Source organism: Lepidochelys kempii, chromosome 9 (assembly GCF_965140265.1).
Source record: "Lepidochelys kempii isolate rLepKem1 chromosome 9, rLepKem1.hap2, whole genome shotgun sequence".
In the NCBI taxonomy this organism is placed as follows: domain Eukaryota; kingdom Metazoa; phylum Chordata; order Testudines; family Cheloniidae; genus Lepidochelys; species Lepidochelys kempii.
This window is the reverse complement of record NC_133264.1, coordinates 8,678,149-8,695,373: the sequence shown is the minus strand read 5'-3', so window position 1 is coordinate 8,695,373 and position 17,225 is coordinate 8,678,149. Positions and strand designations below refer to the sequence as shown.

The following is a 17,225-nucleotide window of genomic DNA, read 5'->3' as shown; positions in this document are numbered from 1 at the left end:
GCCAGCCGCCATTACAGCCCTTTCCTCTTCCACCTCTGGGGTCAGCCACTCTTATTCCTTTTGACACATGGTGGAGTTGCTTCAGATCACTGGGACCTGGAGGTGGAAGAGCACAGCTAGGAAATTCATTCCCGCTTCAGGCCGTTTCCTCCTCCCTTCTCAGACCCCTTGCACGAGAAACTGGTCAGGGAAGGGCTTTCCGATGAACAATAGAAATACCCAGTCCGCTCTGGGGGGAGTATGGATTTTATGCCGAGTATTTCCTAATCCCAAAAGAGGCTCGTGCCCCATCACTCTAGAGAGCTAGGGTTCTATGCAGAAGCTCAAGTCTTGTGTGATTCCATTGGAAGCGATAATTCCTTCTTTCTGAGCCCTCGGGCCTGGCTCGGAGCTCTCCGCCTTGGTGATGCATGCTGTACTTCCCTGTCGCCATTTGAACTCGCGCAGGCAGATGTAACGTTCAGACTTGGCAAAGACCAATCTCTGTCAATGCAGAGTACTTGTTTGGCTTTCCGCACAGCCACTTGGGTCTCCATGAAACATTTAACGGCAGTGGCTGCATATCTCAGGCATCATGGAACACAAGTGTGCCCATATTTGGACAACTGGCTCGTCAGGGCTCTGTCCTTTCACAGGGTGTATATCCCTGCGCGCAACTTGTTCCCCCTGCAGAGATCTGGGACTCCAAACAAACTGGGTCAGGCTGACTTTTATAGGAGGCACCCTGGACTCCTGTGGCTGCAGCCTTTCTGCTGAAGGAAAGGCTCCTAGAAATGAGGAATGCAAATCTCTGTAATGATGCTGCATCCCCGGGGAACAGACGGGTCTCCCTGAAGCTGGCTTGTCTCATGACACCTTTTGCCAGACTGCAGCTACAGTCCAGGCTGACCACTGGTTACCCTCTGGGAATGCAGCCTGCACATGTGGCTAGTGATGCCCTAAATCAGGGATAGTCAACTATTTTTTGTCAAGGTCCAAATATCTTGGTCAAGGCATAATCAAGGTCCAGACACCAGAGAAAATAATTAAAAAAACCCCCACAACAATGATGAGTAAATAAAGTTATTTTGGGGTCTGTTCAAAAGCATCTGTCAGTCTGGATTTGGCCTGCGATCCGCCTGTTGACTGCCCCTGCCCTAAATAGTTTGGGATGCTCTGCTTTGGTTGGCAGCGCGATCCAATTACCTTGATCTCTCTCTCCTAGCCCCCTCGCTGTGGATGGCTCGTATTCAGGCAGTTCTCCCATCCGGCGTTCTGCAGGAAACCTGGCGAATCCAGGATGTTACAAATACGCTGGAATTTAAGGCAATTTGACTCTGCTGCCTGGACTGACTAGGGTATGGGGGGAGAAGTGCTGTTGTCTTGAGGCCATGTGTCTATGGGAGCAGCGATCTTCGGTAGGACAGCTCTCAGGTGGAGAATGGGCATTACCAGAATCCAGACTAGCACTGGTGGTCTCTAAGGGAAACCATGAGAATCAGTTTTATGGGGTGGGGCACAGCTCACTTCTCTAGACTCTGCCAAATGTACTCTTATCTAAGAGCCACTGGAGATTTCTGATGCTTTGTCCTGTGCCATGCTCAAGACCTCGCTGCCATTTTCTGCAGAGAGATTCCTACCTCAGGAGAGCGAAGCTGGGCGGAGCCCAGGGTCTAATAGCCATTGCCTGGGCTGGTCAGATCTGGAGCATGGCTCTTGCGTTCCTGGCAGCGGACCCTCCACTCTTTCCCTTGATGTTTCAACAACAGGGTCAGGGTCTACATCTGGATCCAGACTCACTTGGCCTAACAGCAAGGGTGGTATAAATGCAATTTGTTCAGTGCTTCATCTGGTGTCTAGGCTTCGCTGATCCTAGTGTGTTGCTTCCCCAAGGCTGAAATGTGGCCTCTTGTTTCATTGTTAAATTCCCTCTACACACCAGGTCAATTTAGGTTCAGGACTCCCTGCTGTGGGTGGGTGGGGGTGCGCACGCACACTGCTTCAGTGAAGGGCACCTACAGGAGCTGTTAGAGAATTAAAAATGGGAACAGTTGTTCCAATTCATGCTGGGGGAGTCGCATCCCACAGTTGCAGAAGCCCAAGAGGCTTCACACGTAGCCCTGAGCTTTGAGCAATGCGATTCCCTCTGTGCTGGTCAGAAGCAAAGCAGCATTGTTCCTAACCCTCCAGTGCAGGGCAGTGTATGTCTCAATGCATCTGTCCCACAGAATTATCTTGGCACAGAACTAGATGACCTCCTGAGGTCCCTTCCAACCATGAGATTCTATGATTCCCAACATGCACTGTGTCCTCCTTTCCGCCATTCACTTGGCTGGGAAAAGGAACTCCCTGGCAAACAGCTGGAGTTGCAAGCACCAGGATGAGTATGAAGCATCAGTCGCATAGTCTGTCTTGAAATGGAATTACCTCTCCAGAGAATGCCAAATGCCTGGTGTTTGGCACAAAAGCAAGTAGTTCCGGCCCTGCTGAGGATCCCTAAACAGATTGACTCCTCTGTCTCTCTGTGGCAAAATCTATGGGGAAGACCAGCCCAGCTCAGCCCAGACTGTTCTAGTGGAGAGGGCTGTCAGAGCTCTTGAGACCAGTCTGGGATCCTGGTACCGGAGCTCACTGGCTCGACCAGGGCTGTGTTGTTAATAGCATCTCCTCTAATCCCCCATCCTCAGAAGATTGGGATTCTGCTGAGGCAAGTCATGAAGAGGAAGGGGATTGACCAGTGAATGGAGTTTCCCCTGAGGATGTGCATTAGCAGAGCCTCCTTCTTCCTTCCTCACTCGTTGTACCGGTCTTTTGAGGTTCTCTTGCGGGTGGATCTCAAGCAGAGAAGCCCCTGAGGGAAGAATTCCAGTTACTGCTCAGTAACCTTCCTGTCCCTGCTGGCCAGTACTGGGGCATCTGATATGCCTCTCACTTCCTCTTCTAAAGGGTCCCCAGTTGGGGCAATTTCTGCTGGCCTGGGGTAGATTCCTTGTATCTTATTGGAAGAATAGTGGTGAGTGTTCCAGCATCATTGACTGTGCCCCGGGGAGCTGCTGGGTTACAGGGATGTGAACCATGGAGCGGGCTATGGGGATGCGCTAGTGAATGCTTGGGATGGGGAGCTACTTGCCCACACGCTGAGAGTGACCCAGTGGCCTCTGCATCCAGACTACGCTACAGCAGGGAAAGCTGCTTTGGAGTATATCTCCTGTAAGAGGCAGATGGCTCATGGATGGGGAAGGCTCCATGGCAGTTGGGAGAGGCAGAAGGATGAGAAAGTCTCATGCCTTGGCCCTGGGCCACTGCACTTCCCACAGCCAGGGAGGGAGAAATGCCCTCACTAGAGTGATGCCCCAAGGGACTCCAGATGCCTGTTCGCAGGCTGGGCCAACGAGCTCTGACTCCCTGCGTACAAAGCGTGTTTGGATAGCGCCGCCCATGCTGAGCAAAGGAGCTCCTGCTCCAGAGCTCGCCGATTAGACCACGTGCAAGGGAGTGGGATGGCCTGGGGACTGAGCGGTGGTGCTGGGCTCCTAGCTGCTGAGTGTCGCCATGTTTGAGGGAGTTGCACTGGGGGACTGGGATTCGTAGGCCTCCTGGGAAGTGTGTGTTAGACGTGAGTTGGAGGTGGGGGTGTGGCCTATAGGGCATCTTGGCTAAAGGGCACAAAGTGGGTCGGGGGGAAGGGAGGTTGAAGGGAATGGGGACAAGTGAACTGGATGGAGGAAAGACTCTTCTCTCTGCCTGTTGGCCAGGGCTGTGTCCTGAAGAGAGGCTCCCTGAGAGTGGCAGAGTGCAGTGAGTGATGTGCCAAGAGTGGGGGCAGTCTGAGGTGGAGGCTGCCCGTGGGACAGATTTGGCAGAGGCACAGACCCACGTGCGGTTCAGAAGGGGCATTTCTTTGCCCTGCAATGGCATTTTGACCTGAGTCTGCGTTTGCGCCTTCGGGAAAGGCCCTGGGTTTGGGGAACTCGTGCTGGGTAACTGGGGGAGGGAGCTAGGCTGTGTTGGTCACGAGCGAAGACCCGTTTCGCTAGGCAGGGCTGGCACTTGGCGTGGGATTGAGGTGGTCTGCTGGTTGTGGTGGAGGAAATGGGGGGTGTCATGTGCCTCCAGGCCTCTGACGCCGCCCCCTCAACCCCAGCCGTGACCCCTAGCAATTCTTTAAGACCAGGATTGAGACAGTTTGCTGCCAGCCAGGACTCTTCCACTGTAGTTTGCTCAGGTTCGGTAGGGCTGCCTGGCCTAGCCTGGGATTAGCCCCAGCTGGCTGCAGTTCCAGCTCTCCTCAGACTGGCTTCTCGCTCCCCCCACGGCTGGGGCTGGGGCTCTCGGGGGAATGCTGACGGGGAGGTTTGGCTTGTAATCCGCTCCTGGAATGTCGGCCAGACGGTCAAATTCTTCTCGCCTCTTGTGAAATGAGTGATGTGGGGCAGCTTGGGAGAGCAGCCTGCCATCCCTCCCCTGCTGGAGAAACCTGCCTGGCCTGCACCGCCCTGTCATGGGAACGGGCGTTTTCAGCCTCAGCCACAGCAAAGACATCAGTGCTGCGGTGGGGGGGCTGTTCCCCTGCTGGCAGACCCTCACAGCAAGGGAGGTATTTGGGGGGAGGTTGTATGGGTGCCCAACAAGCGGGGCTCAGTGATAGGTTGCTGAAAGGAAGATGGCTGCTCTTGCTTGCTGTCCACATTCCACTCCCTGCTATTTCGTTGGTGGCTCTGCTCCCTTAGCAATTCTCCTGATGGGATCTTTCCTCTCCCCTTGACTGGAGGCAATCTGGAGTCCGTCCGACTCTGCCCCTCTCCCTCCCACCCCCCAAGCTGAGCAGCTCTGCAAATGTTTTGAAAGATTTCCTTCCTGTTTCTTTCCCAAACCCTGACTTGTCTCTCAATTCCATTTTTCCTTCAGAAACCCTGATGGATACGAAGTGGGTGACATCCGAGTTGGCGTGGACGGCTCATCCAGAGACCGGGGTAAGACTCAGGTCCTCCTCTCAGGGCCTGCGCAGGGCTTCCGATTCCAGGTTGAGCTGCAGGTCTTGATCTGTTCCGAACTGGGACGCTTCACGAGACAAGGGCACCCTTTGGGTTCCCTCCTATACCCACTGTGTGCCTTGTGAAATCACCTCCGTTCCCCAGACCAGCTCATAGCTCTCTGCTTCATTACTATTGGAGTCACAAGTGCATGGCATTGCACAGAGAAGAGTCAAGTTCTCACAGTCTTCAGCGTGACGAGGGGAGTAGGGCCAGGAGAGAGCTGGGCAGGGACGGACCATATGGGTACCTTGGTTCATACTGACTGTGTGCGTGTGTTGGTGCTTTTGGGGGTAATCACGTGTCTGGTTTATGCAATGTGGTTTCGATTAGTTTGTTGTGGGGGTGGGGCCATGTTTTGAAGCATTCCGGTCTGCCCATCCCAGGGGCTAACCTGCCAATCTCTCTCCATTGCAGTGGGAGGAAGTCAGTGGCTACGATGAGGCCATGAACCCCATCCGAACATACCAGGTGTGCAATGTGCGGGAGGCCAATCAGAACAACTGGCTTCGTACTCAGTTCATCCAGCGCCAGGACGTCCAGCGAGTCTATGTGGAACTGAAATTCACTGTACGGGACTGTAACAGCATCCCCAACATCCCGGGCTCCTGCAAAGAGACCTTCAATCTCTTCTATTACGAGTCGGATACAGATTCTGCCTCTGCCTCTAGCCCCTTCTGGATGGAAAACCCCTACATCAAAGTGGATACAATTGCCCCCGATGAGAGTTTCTCCAAGCTGGAGTCTGGCCGTGTGAACACCAAGGTGCGCAGCTTTGGGCCTCTCTCCAAGAATGGTTTTTACCTGGCCTTCCAGGACCTGGGTGCCTGTATGTCTCTCATCTCTGTCCGCGCTTTCTATAAGAAATGCTCCAACACCATTGCTGGCTTTGCTGTTTTTCCGGAGACCTTAACTGGGGCCGAGCCCACTTCTCTGGTCATTGCCCCTGGGACCTGCATCCCCAATGCAGTGGAAGTGTCCGTGCCCCTGAAGCTGTACTGTAATGGAGATGGGGAGTGGATGGTACCAGTGGGAGCCTGCACATGCGCTGCTGGATATGAGCCTGCCATGAAAGATACTCAGTGCCAAGGTAAGCACGTGGCTAGATGGCCCGTAACATGTTCTCTTCCTCTGGAGTAAGGTATGTGTCTAAGGTATGCCTGAGCGGACTCGCTGTGGGAAGCGCACGGAGGGGCAGAGGAGGCTGAATGCTCCGAGGTCAGACCCAGGAAGGTGGAAGCCGTGTGAGCTTTGTGTCCTGAAGACAGGCTGCTCACAGAAAGGAGACTTCCCCAGAGTCCTGACTGGCTTCGCGGGGAGCATTTCCACAGCATGGCCCGGGGACTCCGTGACACCTGGACATTGGAGTTTGATCCTCTGTGATTCAGTTTAATGACCATCTGTACTTCTGGGTCTCCACCTGGGTGCCTGGTGGTGTTCGAAACATGAAAGCTCACGCCGATGATACCTAGTTAACATCAGCTGTAGTGTGCTCGCTGGCACTCGGTGCCTTCCAGCAGCTGGGAGCTATGGCCCAGGCCTGCCACCTCCTGGTCCTTTCCTTGGCATCAGGGCGAGCACCGCATGCCGTTGAGGGGCTCCAGTTTTCCTGGAGGAACTAGAACCCCTTCTGATTGCAGCTTCTGATGTCCCTATTTACAGGCCTAACAGGGAACCTTGGGATCAGTGGGTCCTGCCGCTTACTGAATGGGATACGCAGTATGAGGTCATGCCAGAACCCAGTCCCCATCCTATTCCACTTCAAGTCTTCCTTGCACTAGGCAGCTATGGGGTGAGGTCCTGTATCCCTTGGAGAGGGACTCTAGAGAAGTGGGGCTGGTGTCTGTGCCATACTACGTCTCTGAGCAGTACAATCCTTAGGTTAAATGCTCAAGATTATTCAGGACCCACAGCCGTTTAGGACACTCACTTCCATGTGTCAGTAAAGCAGGAAATAACATGGGTTCAACTGGGAAGGCTACCTTGGTTTGTACAGAGTAGTGCCCATCGGGCAAACTGCAGGAGTGAGGGTGTTGGGAGAGCATCTGGCAGTGGTGGCAGCCAGCTGTCACCATGAGAGCCTGCAGGGGTATCCATATTTAGAGAACTGACTTCTAAGAGCCTGTACTTATAAGGGTGTGATTCATTTGGTTCTCTCTTCTTAACCCTAAGGTCAAGAGTGAGCATGGGGAAACTGGCTGTGGTGTTGCTCAGATTCGAACATTGATAGGGTCTCTCCTGGATTCTTCCAGGAGATGGTGGGGTTTCTAGTAGGAGGTCTCGGAGACTAGATTGTGAGACAGAGGCCCTGCCCAGCAATACTCAGACAATTCATGTTGTACAGGAAGCTGTGGGGCTAAGACTTTACCTTACTTGCGTCTGTGCCTTTGTTTCTCTGATCAGAGAAAAGGCAATAGAGGTTCGAAGGAGCAGTGGTCTGCAGCAGTGACTTATCTGAACAGCCAGGGAGATCCTGGAGTCATAGTGAGGGATGGGGCTTCTGGTAATGCTTTCAGCTTGCCTTCTGGGGCAGGAGGGAAAAACTCACTAGCAGATAAGTCAGATCAACATGTGTAGTTTTCATAGAGACTAAAGAAAACTCCTTTTTTTGCCAAATGAGTCAGAATAGTATCTGTCCACTCCGGTGCATCAGGGGTTCTAACTTTGTGTTAAATGATCGTTACATTGGGAAAGAGGATGCATCTTTCGTTCCCCATCTCCTTCTTTCAACAAAAGTTGATCAAGAAGTGATCTCAGTTCTGTTAGCCTTGTCCATGGCAACCCCTTTCTTCTTGCCCAGACCTCTTTCCTCATCAGTAAGGAAAGCTCCTTAGACCTAAAAATCTCCATGTGATGCACTAGTTGCTGGGTTATTAAAAGGGGAATCCTTGCATTTCTCTGGGGAAATCACGTTTTGCTTATGGAATAGGAGATCTTTCGCTAAATGGTCACGTGTCCATAAACAAAAGCAGCTTAAGGATTTGGAGAACCTAGAGAAGTCGCTCCATTTTCTTATCCCTTTACCAGTCATTTTAGAGTTCTTCTGTTGTTAGTGAGTTAAGAATTGTCCTGGGATACAACCAAAAAGTAAGTGGCTGTTTTTGCTGCCTTCCATGCCCTTGTACAAGGGAAGGGTCTTCTGTCATCCTTTGAAAATAGTACAAGGTTTGGTACATGTGTGTGCCCATTCGCATGCAAACCTAACCTGTCTAAGATGGATTTTATAGAGACGGGGACATTGTCAGCTCATTCCACTCCTTTCTGCCTCCCTTTCCTAGTTATAAAATGGGGATGTTGTTTGATGCACCCAGGGGTTCTAATCACATTTGTGGCCCCCATTGTGCCGAGCGCTATTCAGACAGAGGTAGAAATGGCACTTGCCCCAGAGAGTTTTAAGGTCAATGTTATTTACCGTCCTTTGTAAAACGCTTTGTGATCTCTGGGGGAAAAGTGCCTATAAGGGCCAGGAATCACATTTTAATTGGAAAAAAAAGCGAATCCTGAGTTACTGCTGAGATGGGAAAACCTGCTGCAAATCCACCCCACTGCAGACTTCCTGTGGCTTTTGAAGAGATCCTCCTCTCCACGCGGCGGGATTAGATTTCTGTATTCAGATCTGTTAGACAAAGCTAGCATCCTGCTCCCTCAGGGGTCGAGGGCTCATTCCGCCAGGCGGAAGGCAGTGTCGTGGTCTTTGGCATGCTTTGAACGCTACGTTTCCACAGCATTGATTTGCCGTCTCGTTCTCGGGCGCGTTGTCCTTATGTCATTAGCACACAGCTCTTTCGGCAGGGGGGTTGCACTGCTTGCCGCTCTCCCCAGAATGGGGATTTCCAGAGGCAGCTCTCTCGGGAGGGAGAAAGGTTGCAGACCCTTGGCTGTGGATTTTGGATTACGTTGTGTCTGCAGCTCCACCAACCCCACCCAGCTTCTCTGGACTCCTTTGGATCACTGAATGAGGAGGAATGTTGCAGGGGTAGGGGAGGATTTGCTGTCTTTTTGATGCTTTGGGCTCAAATGCTGAGTTCCTCAAAGGGATGTGCCATCTTCTCCCCCACCCCCAAATGGTGCTAATTTCCACAGGGTCCCAGGCCAGCTGCACTGTGAGCATGTGCACTCCACATCTACTTCGTGTGCATCACCTGCACTGCAAAAAAAAACAAACCAAAAACCACCACTAACAACACAAAAAAACCCCAAACCCACCCAGTGGCAATGAGTCTGAGCCCCAGTCAACTGACTCGGGCTCACGCTGCCGGGCTAAACCTAGCAGTGTGGATGCGTGAGCGGGTGCCTGGGCTCTGAAACCCACCCCCCTTGCTGCCATGTCAAAGCCCAGGCTCCAGCCAGCCCAAGGCCAAACGTCTACGCTGCTATTTTTAGCTCAAGCTGGCTTGACCCGGGCTCTGAGACTTGCTGCTCCAGGTGATTATTTTTCTTGCAATGTACTCGTGCCCTCCTTGCATTGCCTCAGCAAACTGCTATGCCAACTTTCGTTTGTTTACTGTGTCTCTTTAAAAACAGACCATTCCTACTTTGGATGGGACAATGTTAGGGTGAAATTGCCCACTGGAGTTTTTTCTTCCAGGTGCAGGTCATGTCAGACCAGAACCAGCGCTAGGCATAAGCAGACTAAACAATTGCTTAGAGCCCTGGGCAGCTCAAAGGGGGCTCCTATTAATTATTAGTATGGGGGGGCAAATATTCCTGCTTAGGGCCCCCCCATGGGCCAGCACCGGCACTGTGTGAGACGCTTGTCTTCGAGGGATCAACACAGAATGCGTGGTATCTTTGCTTCTGACATTCTTCCCCCCCCTCCCCCCCCAACCAACCAACCAACCAACCAAAACCCTCTTGTAGGGGACAGTTTATCCAGATTCCCTTCATGCCTGGTGTCCATCACATCAGACTGATTGGATCTCTAGAGATGTCTGTTTGAAGTCTCATTGGCAACACGCCCCTTTCCCATGACTTTCAAGGTACCTGCTCACATGATCATCTGAGGCAAGATTGGAGGCAATATATTTCAAATAATCCACTGCCTAGAAAGCAGCCCAGCTTCCCTGATTTCTGTGCACATAAAATCAGAGCTATCGTGTTACAGGAACAATGGGCTTTGTGTACATTTCCTTCTCTTTTGTTAGACTAGAGAAATGGTTGCATAGTTCAATAATATGTGAATGTCTAATCGGTTAAATGCCGAGAGAGAGCACGCCCAGAGCATGCGTGCTATGCTGTTCTCACTCCTGAATTTATTCCTCAACCAGCTGTCTTCCAAACTCAGCAAAGCACGTGTTCCTTCAAAGCCTGTGTACTAAATTTGAGCTTTTTCAAGGGATGCCATTGGGTCAAATTGGGGCCAAAGTCTGGAGTTTGTAGAAGCAAACTTTTTGCAACCAATGACTAATGGATATGTTACCATGACTTTTTAAAAAACTGCCTACTAATCATAGCATTTGCCAATTATTTTCAGCCCCACGTTGCAACACTGAGTTACTGCATGAAAACCAGGAAGTGAAACTAATTATTTAGATAATTAAAAGAAGAGGTGGCAGATTCCAAGGCAGCAAGAGAAGTAAGCTAGAATTTTAAAAATCTGTTACTTGCAACATAGTTAAGGAAATCTGACTCTTAAATATTATTTCTGACCCATCAGTGCCCTTTAAATTCATATTCTTGTGATTTGAGTAAAAAAATAAAATTAAATTCTCCTTTTTAGATTTGGTTTTACACTTTATTTGGGCATCATTCAAACACCCAAAGGCTTTTTCTAGATTACTCCAGCCTGCACCCCCTGCAACGCACCACTTTTGGACTGAACCAGCATGAGAGAGTTCAGCCCAAAGGGTCATTTTTCTTGAAACGAAGTGCCTTGAAAATAGAGGTTTAGAATGAGCGTGGTCACCTGAGCCGCAGCTGGAACAGTGCTACTGTGACGCTAATCCATCTGTGGGCACTTATGAAAGAGTAACGTGCGTGAACCACGCAGGTTCATGAAGCACAGATTGTCCCAGGCAAACCTGATTGCGGCCTTTAACAAAATGACAGGGTTGCCGGACAAAGGGATGTGATGAGTTTAATTTATCTAGACTCGTGGGGCTTTTGCTTTCGTCCTGCAGGGGAAAGGAATAGAGAAATTGGAAAGACGCTGTCTGGGTTACAATACTGTAGTGTGGATAGAAAACTGTCTCAGCCCTAAAACGGTATAATTCGGGGCTATTATCTGCCCCTAAGAAGGAGCAGAGTCCTACAGGAGATGGTGCTGGGGTGGAGAGTAACAGCTGGTCTAATGATCTGGACAGTAAAGTACCCTGTACCATGCAGTTTTGAATTTTCATGCTGTCGGGACAACCCTCCCCCCTCCCTGCAGAGGGAGGGGACCTCAGAATATCGAGTTCAGTGTGTATCGGGCGGTGGGGGGAGGGGGATTCCCTTCTCCTTGCCCACATCCAGTGCAGTAATCACAGGCCCTGTACATGGTGAGTCATGGTGTGTGATGTTGGGATGATTTATTTCAGTGTGTTTTAGCTCCCTCCCATGGCCCTTATTCACAGGGGTGGGGCTTTGTTTTTGAAAGAGAAGCTTTCTGCAACCAGACCACCTGGTATTGTCATTCTGTCTGACTCCAGAGGCTAAGCAAGGTTGGGCTGAGTCAATACTTGGATGGGAGAGATCTCTACCGAAAACCCCGGGTGCTGCAGGAAGTGGTGTTTTGGCAGGTGGCCCTCTGAGCTGGTGCTCCCCTTGATGCAATAGGTGCTGTGTCTCTGGAGGAGTTGTTGACTTGCAGGCCAGATGCGAAACCGAAATCCTAACTTCTTGTGGTGTCATCCTATGGCAGCGTCATCCCTGGAGTCCTGGCGAAAGTCCAGAGTGAGGAACTACTTTCTAGTAGCTTGACTTTTTTTATTATTATTATTTTTAGACAGGGATTCTGCTTCACTTCCTCTCCTGCTTCCAGTTGTGCTGTGACTGTTAAATGGTTGCCACGTTCCCCCTAGAGGTGGCTGCATCTCGGTTCTGACAGACGTGATCTGTGTGTCAGGAGTCTTCTGGGGATTCTTCAGCCTGAAAAGCACTTACAGAAATGTCAGCTCCTGTCGGGAGGGTCAGGGGATGCTGGCTCTTTAGCCCAAGCTGTAAAGACGCATGCTTCCATCCTTGGAGAGCTCTGGTTCAATCCCTGGGGCACTGGCCCAGACTGTGGTTGTCACATGCAGTTTCTCACAGAGAAAGGACAGTTCAGTGGTTAGGGTGCTAACTGGGGACATGGGAGACCTGAGTTCATGTCCCTGCTCTGCCACAGATTTTGTATTTTCTTATGCGAGTTCACGTAGCCTCACTGTGCCTCTGTTCCCCCATCTGTACAGTGGGGATGGTAGCCATGCCCTGCCTCATGGGTGCTAACAGGATAAATACAATGGGGAGAATGGATCCTACAGTGACGGAGCCATGCAATAAGTAGCTTGGATAGGGGAAGCAAGAACCCCAGAAGGACGAGTCTGCTTCTCTCACTGCCAGCTCTTTTCCAGGCTCTGGAGGCCGTGGAGTAAAGCAAACCTGTTGCACTCCTGAATCGGGATGGGAGCGTGACTCTGCTAGAGCCCGTACTTCTCTGCTCCTCCCCGGGCCCGCTGGTTTGAAACTTGTTGAGGAGGTGATGCTATGAGTCAGATCGGTTACTAATTGTCTCACACTCAAGTGCCTTTCATCCCAAAGTACTTAATAAGCAAAATAAATAAGTGATGACAATGCATTTACTGCTGTCTAACCAGGGGCTCGGCTACTGCATTTTCAGCTTGGAAAAGAGACGACTAAGGGGGGATATGATTGAGGTCTATAAAATCATGACTGGTGTGGAGAAAGTAAACAAGGAAGTGTTATCTACACCTCCTCATAACACAAGAGCGAGGGGGCACCCAATGAAATTAATAGGCAGCAGGTTTAAAACAACCAAAAGGAAGTATTTCTTCCCACAATGCACAGTGAACCTGTGGAACTCTTTGCCAGAGGATGTTGTCAAGGCTAAGACTATCAGAAGGTTCAAAAAAGAGCTAGATAAATTCATGGAGGGTAGGTCCATCAATGGCTCTTAGCCTGGATGGGCAGGGATGGTGTCCCTAACTTCTGTTTGCCAGAATCTAGGAATGGGCGACAGGGGATGGATCACTTGATGATTACCTGTTCTGTCCAGTCTCTCTGGGGCATCTGGCACTGGCCACTGTCAGCAAACAGGATACTGGGCTAGATGGACCTTTGGTCTGACCCAATATGGCCGTTCTTATGCATTGGACATTAATAAAAGAGGGAATGGGGCTTGGAAGAAAGTACGTTCTTCCACCATAAGTACAGACCCAGGCTAACCAGTTCAGACCCAGGACAGTGGGTGCTGGTACAAACCAGATACAAAAATCACTTTTCTCTCGACTGAAATGCAGCTGCTTCTGGGCCCTCAGCAATGCTGCACACCGTTTAGAACAGGAAGCAAAGAATGCTATGTCCCCTCAAGCATGCAGGAGGCTATCGGGAGGCGGGGTACTGTCCAACTTGGGATCTAGCCAGAACTCCTCAGCTTCATCGCCTCAGTAAAGCTGTACTTGCAGCATCAGGGTTTCCTGCCTTGTGAAAACTAAGGGAGTTTCTCCTGTTGTCTCAGTTTGGGATTTTCTGTCCCCCTTGTGGACTCAGGCTTCTCTTGCCATAGGTCAAGTGTACATGGCAGCTATTTCAGCCTGATGTGTCCAAGGGACTTCAGTTATTCCTCATCCCTTCATAGTATGGTTCCTTAAATCTGAACTTGTATCCACCGGTTTGTAACCATATGGGACGTGAGCCTGGCTATCTAAACACACAGAGGCTTCTTTGGGTGTCTGCTGTCTCCATTTTTCACTTACGTGTGGTTTGGTAGTGGCCATGGAATTGGCGAGGTGAGTGCGAGCTGCAGACCCTCCCTCTGGACTTTCCATCAAGAAAAAGTGTACATGGCAGACACCATCCCCATTCGTGGCTAGTGGTGGTCCTGGATTTTCATCTGAGCCCGTCCACATACCAGTATCTACTGATTTCTAGGGCAAAGCCAGGGTAAAGTCTAAATGGTAAAACTCTAAATCTACCAGGCTGTTAGGGGACCCAAAGACCTGGTGACTTCAGCTCAGAAAGTAACACAATGGATTGAGCGCTGTAATCGGTGTGCTATGACCTAGCTCAGGGGTGGGCAAACTACAGCCCAGCGGCCGCGTCCAGCCCCTCAGACATTTTAATCTGGCCCTCGAGCTCCGGCCAGGGAGTGGGGTCCAGGGCTCCGCATGGCTCCCGGAAGCAGCAGCATGTCCCCCCTTAACTTCTTACACATAGGGGTAGCCAGGGGGCTCTGCACATTGCCCCTGCAGCTCCCACTGGCCAGCTACCACGGCCAGTGGGAGCTGCAGGGGCAGCGCCTGAGGACGGGGCAGCATGGAGAGTCACCTGGCCGTGCCTTCGCATAGAAGCCAGAGGGAGGACGTGCTGCTGCTTCTGGGAGCCACTTGAGGTAAGCGCTGCCCGGAGCTTGCATCCCTGACCCCCTCCTGCACCCCGACCCCCTGCCCCAGCCCTGATCCCCCTCCCACCCTCCAAACCCCTCGGTCCCAGCCTGCAGCACTCTCTTGCACCCCCAACCCCGCATCCCCAGCCCCACCCCAGAACCTGCACCCCCAGCCGAAGCCCTCACCCCCTCCCACACCCCAACCTCCAATTTTGTGAGCATTCATGGCCCATCATACAATTTCCATACCCAGATGTGGCCCTCGGGCTAAAAAATTTGCCCACCCCTGACTTAGCTGGAACCTCCATGTCTAAAGGATTTGGAGCCCAGTCAGATGGAGGGATAGCAGCTTCTGCAGCCTGCCTGCATAATGTCTCTGTAAGAGTGTGAACCAGCCTCCTGGTAGACTTAAAAGCATTTGCTTTGCTGAGTCTAGATTGGATTTCCAAATCAGAGTAATGCATAAGGCTCTTAATCAGTAGCACTCGGCTTTTTCCTGAGGGTTTCTGCTGCTTAATTGTCTCTTAGGGTGGGGAACTGCAAAGACAGTGCAGTGAAGGAGAAAGAGAGGTTACGCACTCACTAGTAAGTATTGCTTTTTGTAGATCCGCTCCTTCCCTCTGCATTAGCGTTTTCAGTGGTGTTTCCATGGGAGGGAGAGGAGCTAAGCAGTGGCTAGGTGTTGGTCTCCCATACCCTGGTGTTCTAGCCCATAACAGCTTTTCTGCTTTGCCTGGTGGTGTGTGTGGCAGAGCATGCGGCCCCTCTAGGGGCAATACTCTTGGAGAACCATTGCAGTAAGTAGCTTTCCTTCCAGTGACGTAGCTGCTGGCCGAGGCCATGTCTACGCTACAAGCTTTGGTCAACTCATGTTACGTCCGCATAAACCTACTGCACTTAGTAGGTCGCTTGTGCGTGTGCATGCTTGACTCCTTGCACGTACTCACCAGGAATACTTGCACCATGCAGTACACCACAAGGAGGTATCACAGCATGCAACTTGCCATTGTCCAGTGCACTGTCTTTTGGGAAAATTTGGCAATGCCTAGCGGGGCAGAAATGAGTCACACAGGCGTGACTGGGAGCAAAGGGTCAAGGTCCCATCGTGTAACTTTCTCCATCCAGTAACGCCACCCATATCCCCTAATTTTTGTGCCTTTTATTAAAATCCCACAAAGCCATACGGTGCTCCTTGCTGTCCGCCGCTTCTGGCAGAAGCATGGAGTCTGCCCAGCTCTGCATTGCTTTCATGAGCATTGCAAACACAGGGTACATGATCCTCCGGTATTTGCAGAGCTGCACGAAGAACCACAGCAGCGGGGGACAAGATGATTCTGTGGAGGACAGACTGCTGGGGGTCATAGTGGACCACCAGCTAAATATGAGTCAACAGTGTAACACTGTTGCAAAAAAAAGCAAACATAATTCTGGGACATATTAGCAGGAGTGTTGTAAGCAAGCCATGAGAAGTAATTCTTCCACTCTAAACTGATTAGACCTCAACTAGAGTATTTTGTCTGGTTCTGGGTGCCACGTTTCAGGAAGGATGTGGACAAATTAGAGAAAGTCCAGAGAACAGCAACACAAATGATTAACTGTCTAGAAAACGTGACTTTTGAGGGAAGATTGAAAAAAAAAAATGGGTTTGTTTAGTCTGGAGAAGAGAAGACTGAGAGGGGACATAACAGTGTTCAAGTACATAAAAGGTTGTTGCAAGGAGGAGGGAGATAAATTGTTCTTCTTAACCTTTGAGGACAGGACAAGAAGCAATGGACTTAAATTGCAGAAAGGGAGGTTTAGGTTGGACATTAGGAAAAAATTCCTAACTGTCTGGTTGGTTAAGCACTGGAATAAATTGCCAAGGGAGGTTATGAAATCTCCATCATTGGAGATTTTTAAGAGCAGGTCAGACAAACACCTGTCAGGGATGGTCCGGCTATGCAGAGCCGTGACTCTTGGCAACGTGCAGAACACAGTGGATGGATTTGCAGCAGTGTGGTTCCCAAACTGCAGTGGAGTGATAGATGACACACATCTCCCTATGTTAGCACCAACCCACCTTGCCACAGAGTACATCCAACAGAAAGGGCTATTTTTCCCTGGTTAGTGGATCACGGGGGATGCTTCCCTGACATCAGTGTTGACGATGTTGAAATGCCACCTTGTCAGCACCAAAGAAAGAGGCAACTGTCAGCTCAGCCAGCGCAGAGTGACTGTTGAATGTGCTTTTGGTCGATGGAAGGGATGCGGGTGCTGTTTACTCACAAGATTGGACCCCAATATATCCCAATGGTTATAGCTGCCTGCTGTGTCCTGCATAATATCTGTGAAGCAAAGGGGGAAAAGTTGGCTCTGGGGTGGAGGGCGAAGGTGGAGCAGCTCTGTGCTGAGTGGGAGCAGCCAGACACAAGGGCTATTGGAAGAGCTCAACAAGGAGCTTTGTGGTTGAGGGAGGCCTTGAAAGAGCACTTTAACAGTCAGCCGCAGTAATGGGATGTGATGGACTGTGCTGCATCTGGCTCTGGAGCTCTGTTAGGAATTGGGTGCTGCTTGATGTGCATCTGCGCATATCGCACTGGCTGTTAATGTAGCTCTTAGTCTTGTGGTGCTTGCTTTACATTTACAATCATCATTTCCCTTGTTAGGCCCTGACCCTGTGAGTTCTGTCGCCTTGCACAGTAACAAGTAGG

The 17,225-nt window shown here is 50.8% G+C and overlaps 1 protein-coding gene across 2 annotated transcripts in view; it reads left to right on the top strand.

Moving 5' to 3' along the window:
• EPHB3 (EPH receptor B3) overlaps positions 1 to 17,225 on the top strand; it is a 54,985-nt gene that overhangs the window by 22,348 nt on the left and 15,412 nt on the right. For both annotated transcript variants that reach the window (XM_073359232.1, XM_073359231.1), the window contains exons 2-3: positions 4,888 to 4,952; positions 5,430 to 6,102. In XM_073359232.1, the coding sequence (XP_073215333.1) occupies positions 4,896 to 4,952; positions 5,430 to 6,102 (730 nt within the window). In that variant the 5' untranslated portion in view covers positions 4,888 to 4,895. The remainder of the gene's footprint in view (positions 1 to 4,887; positions 4,953 to 5,429; positions 6,103 to 17,225) is intronic.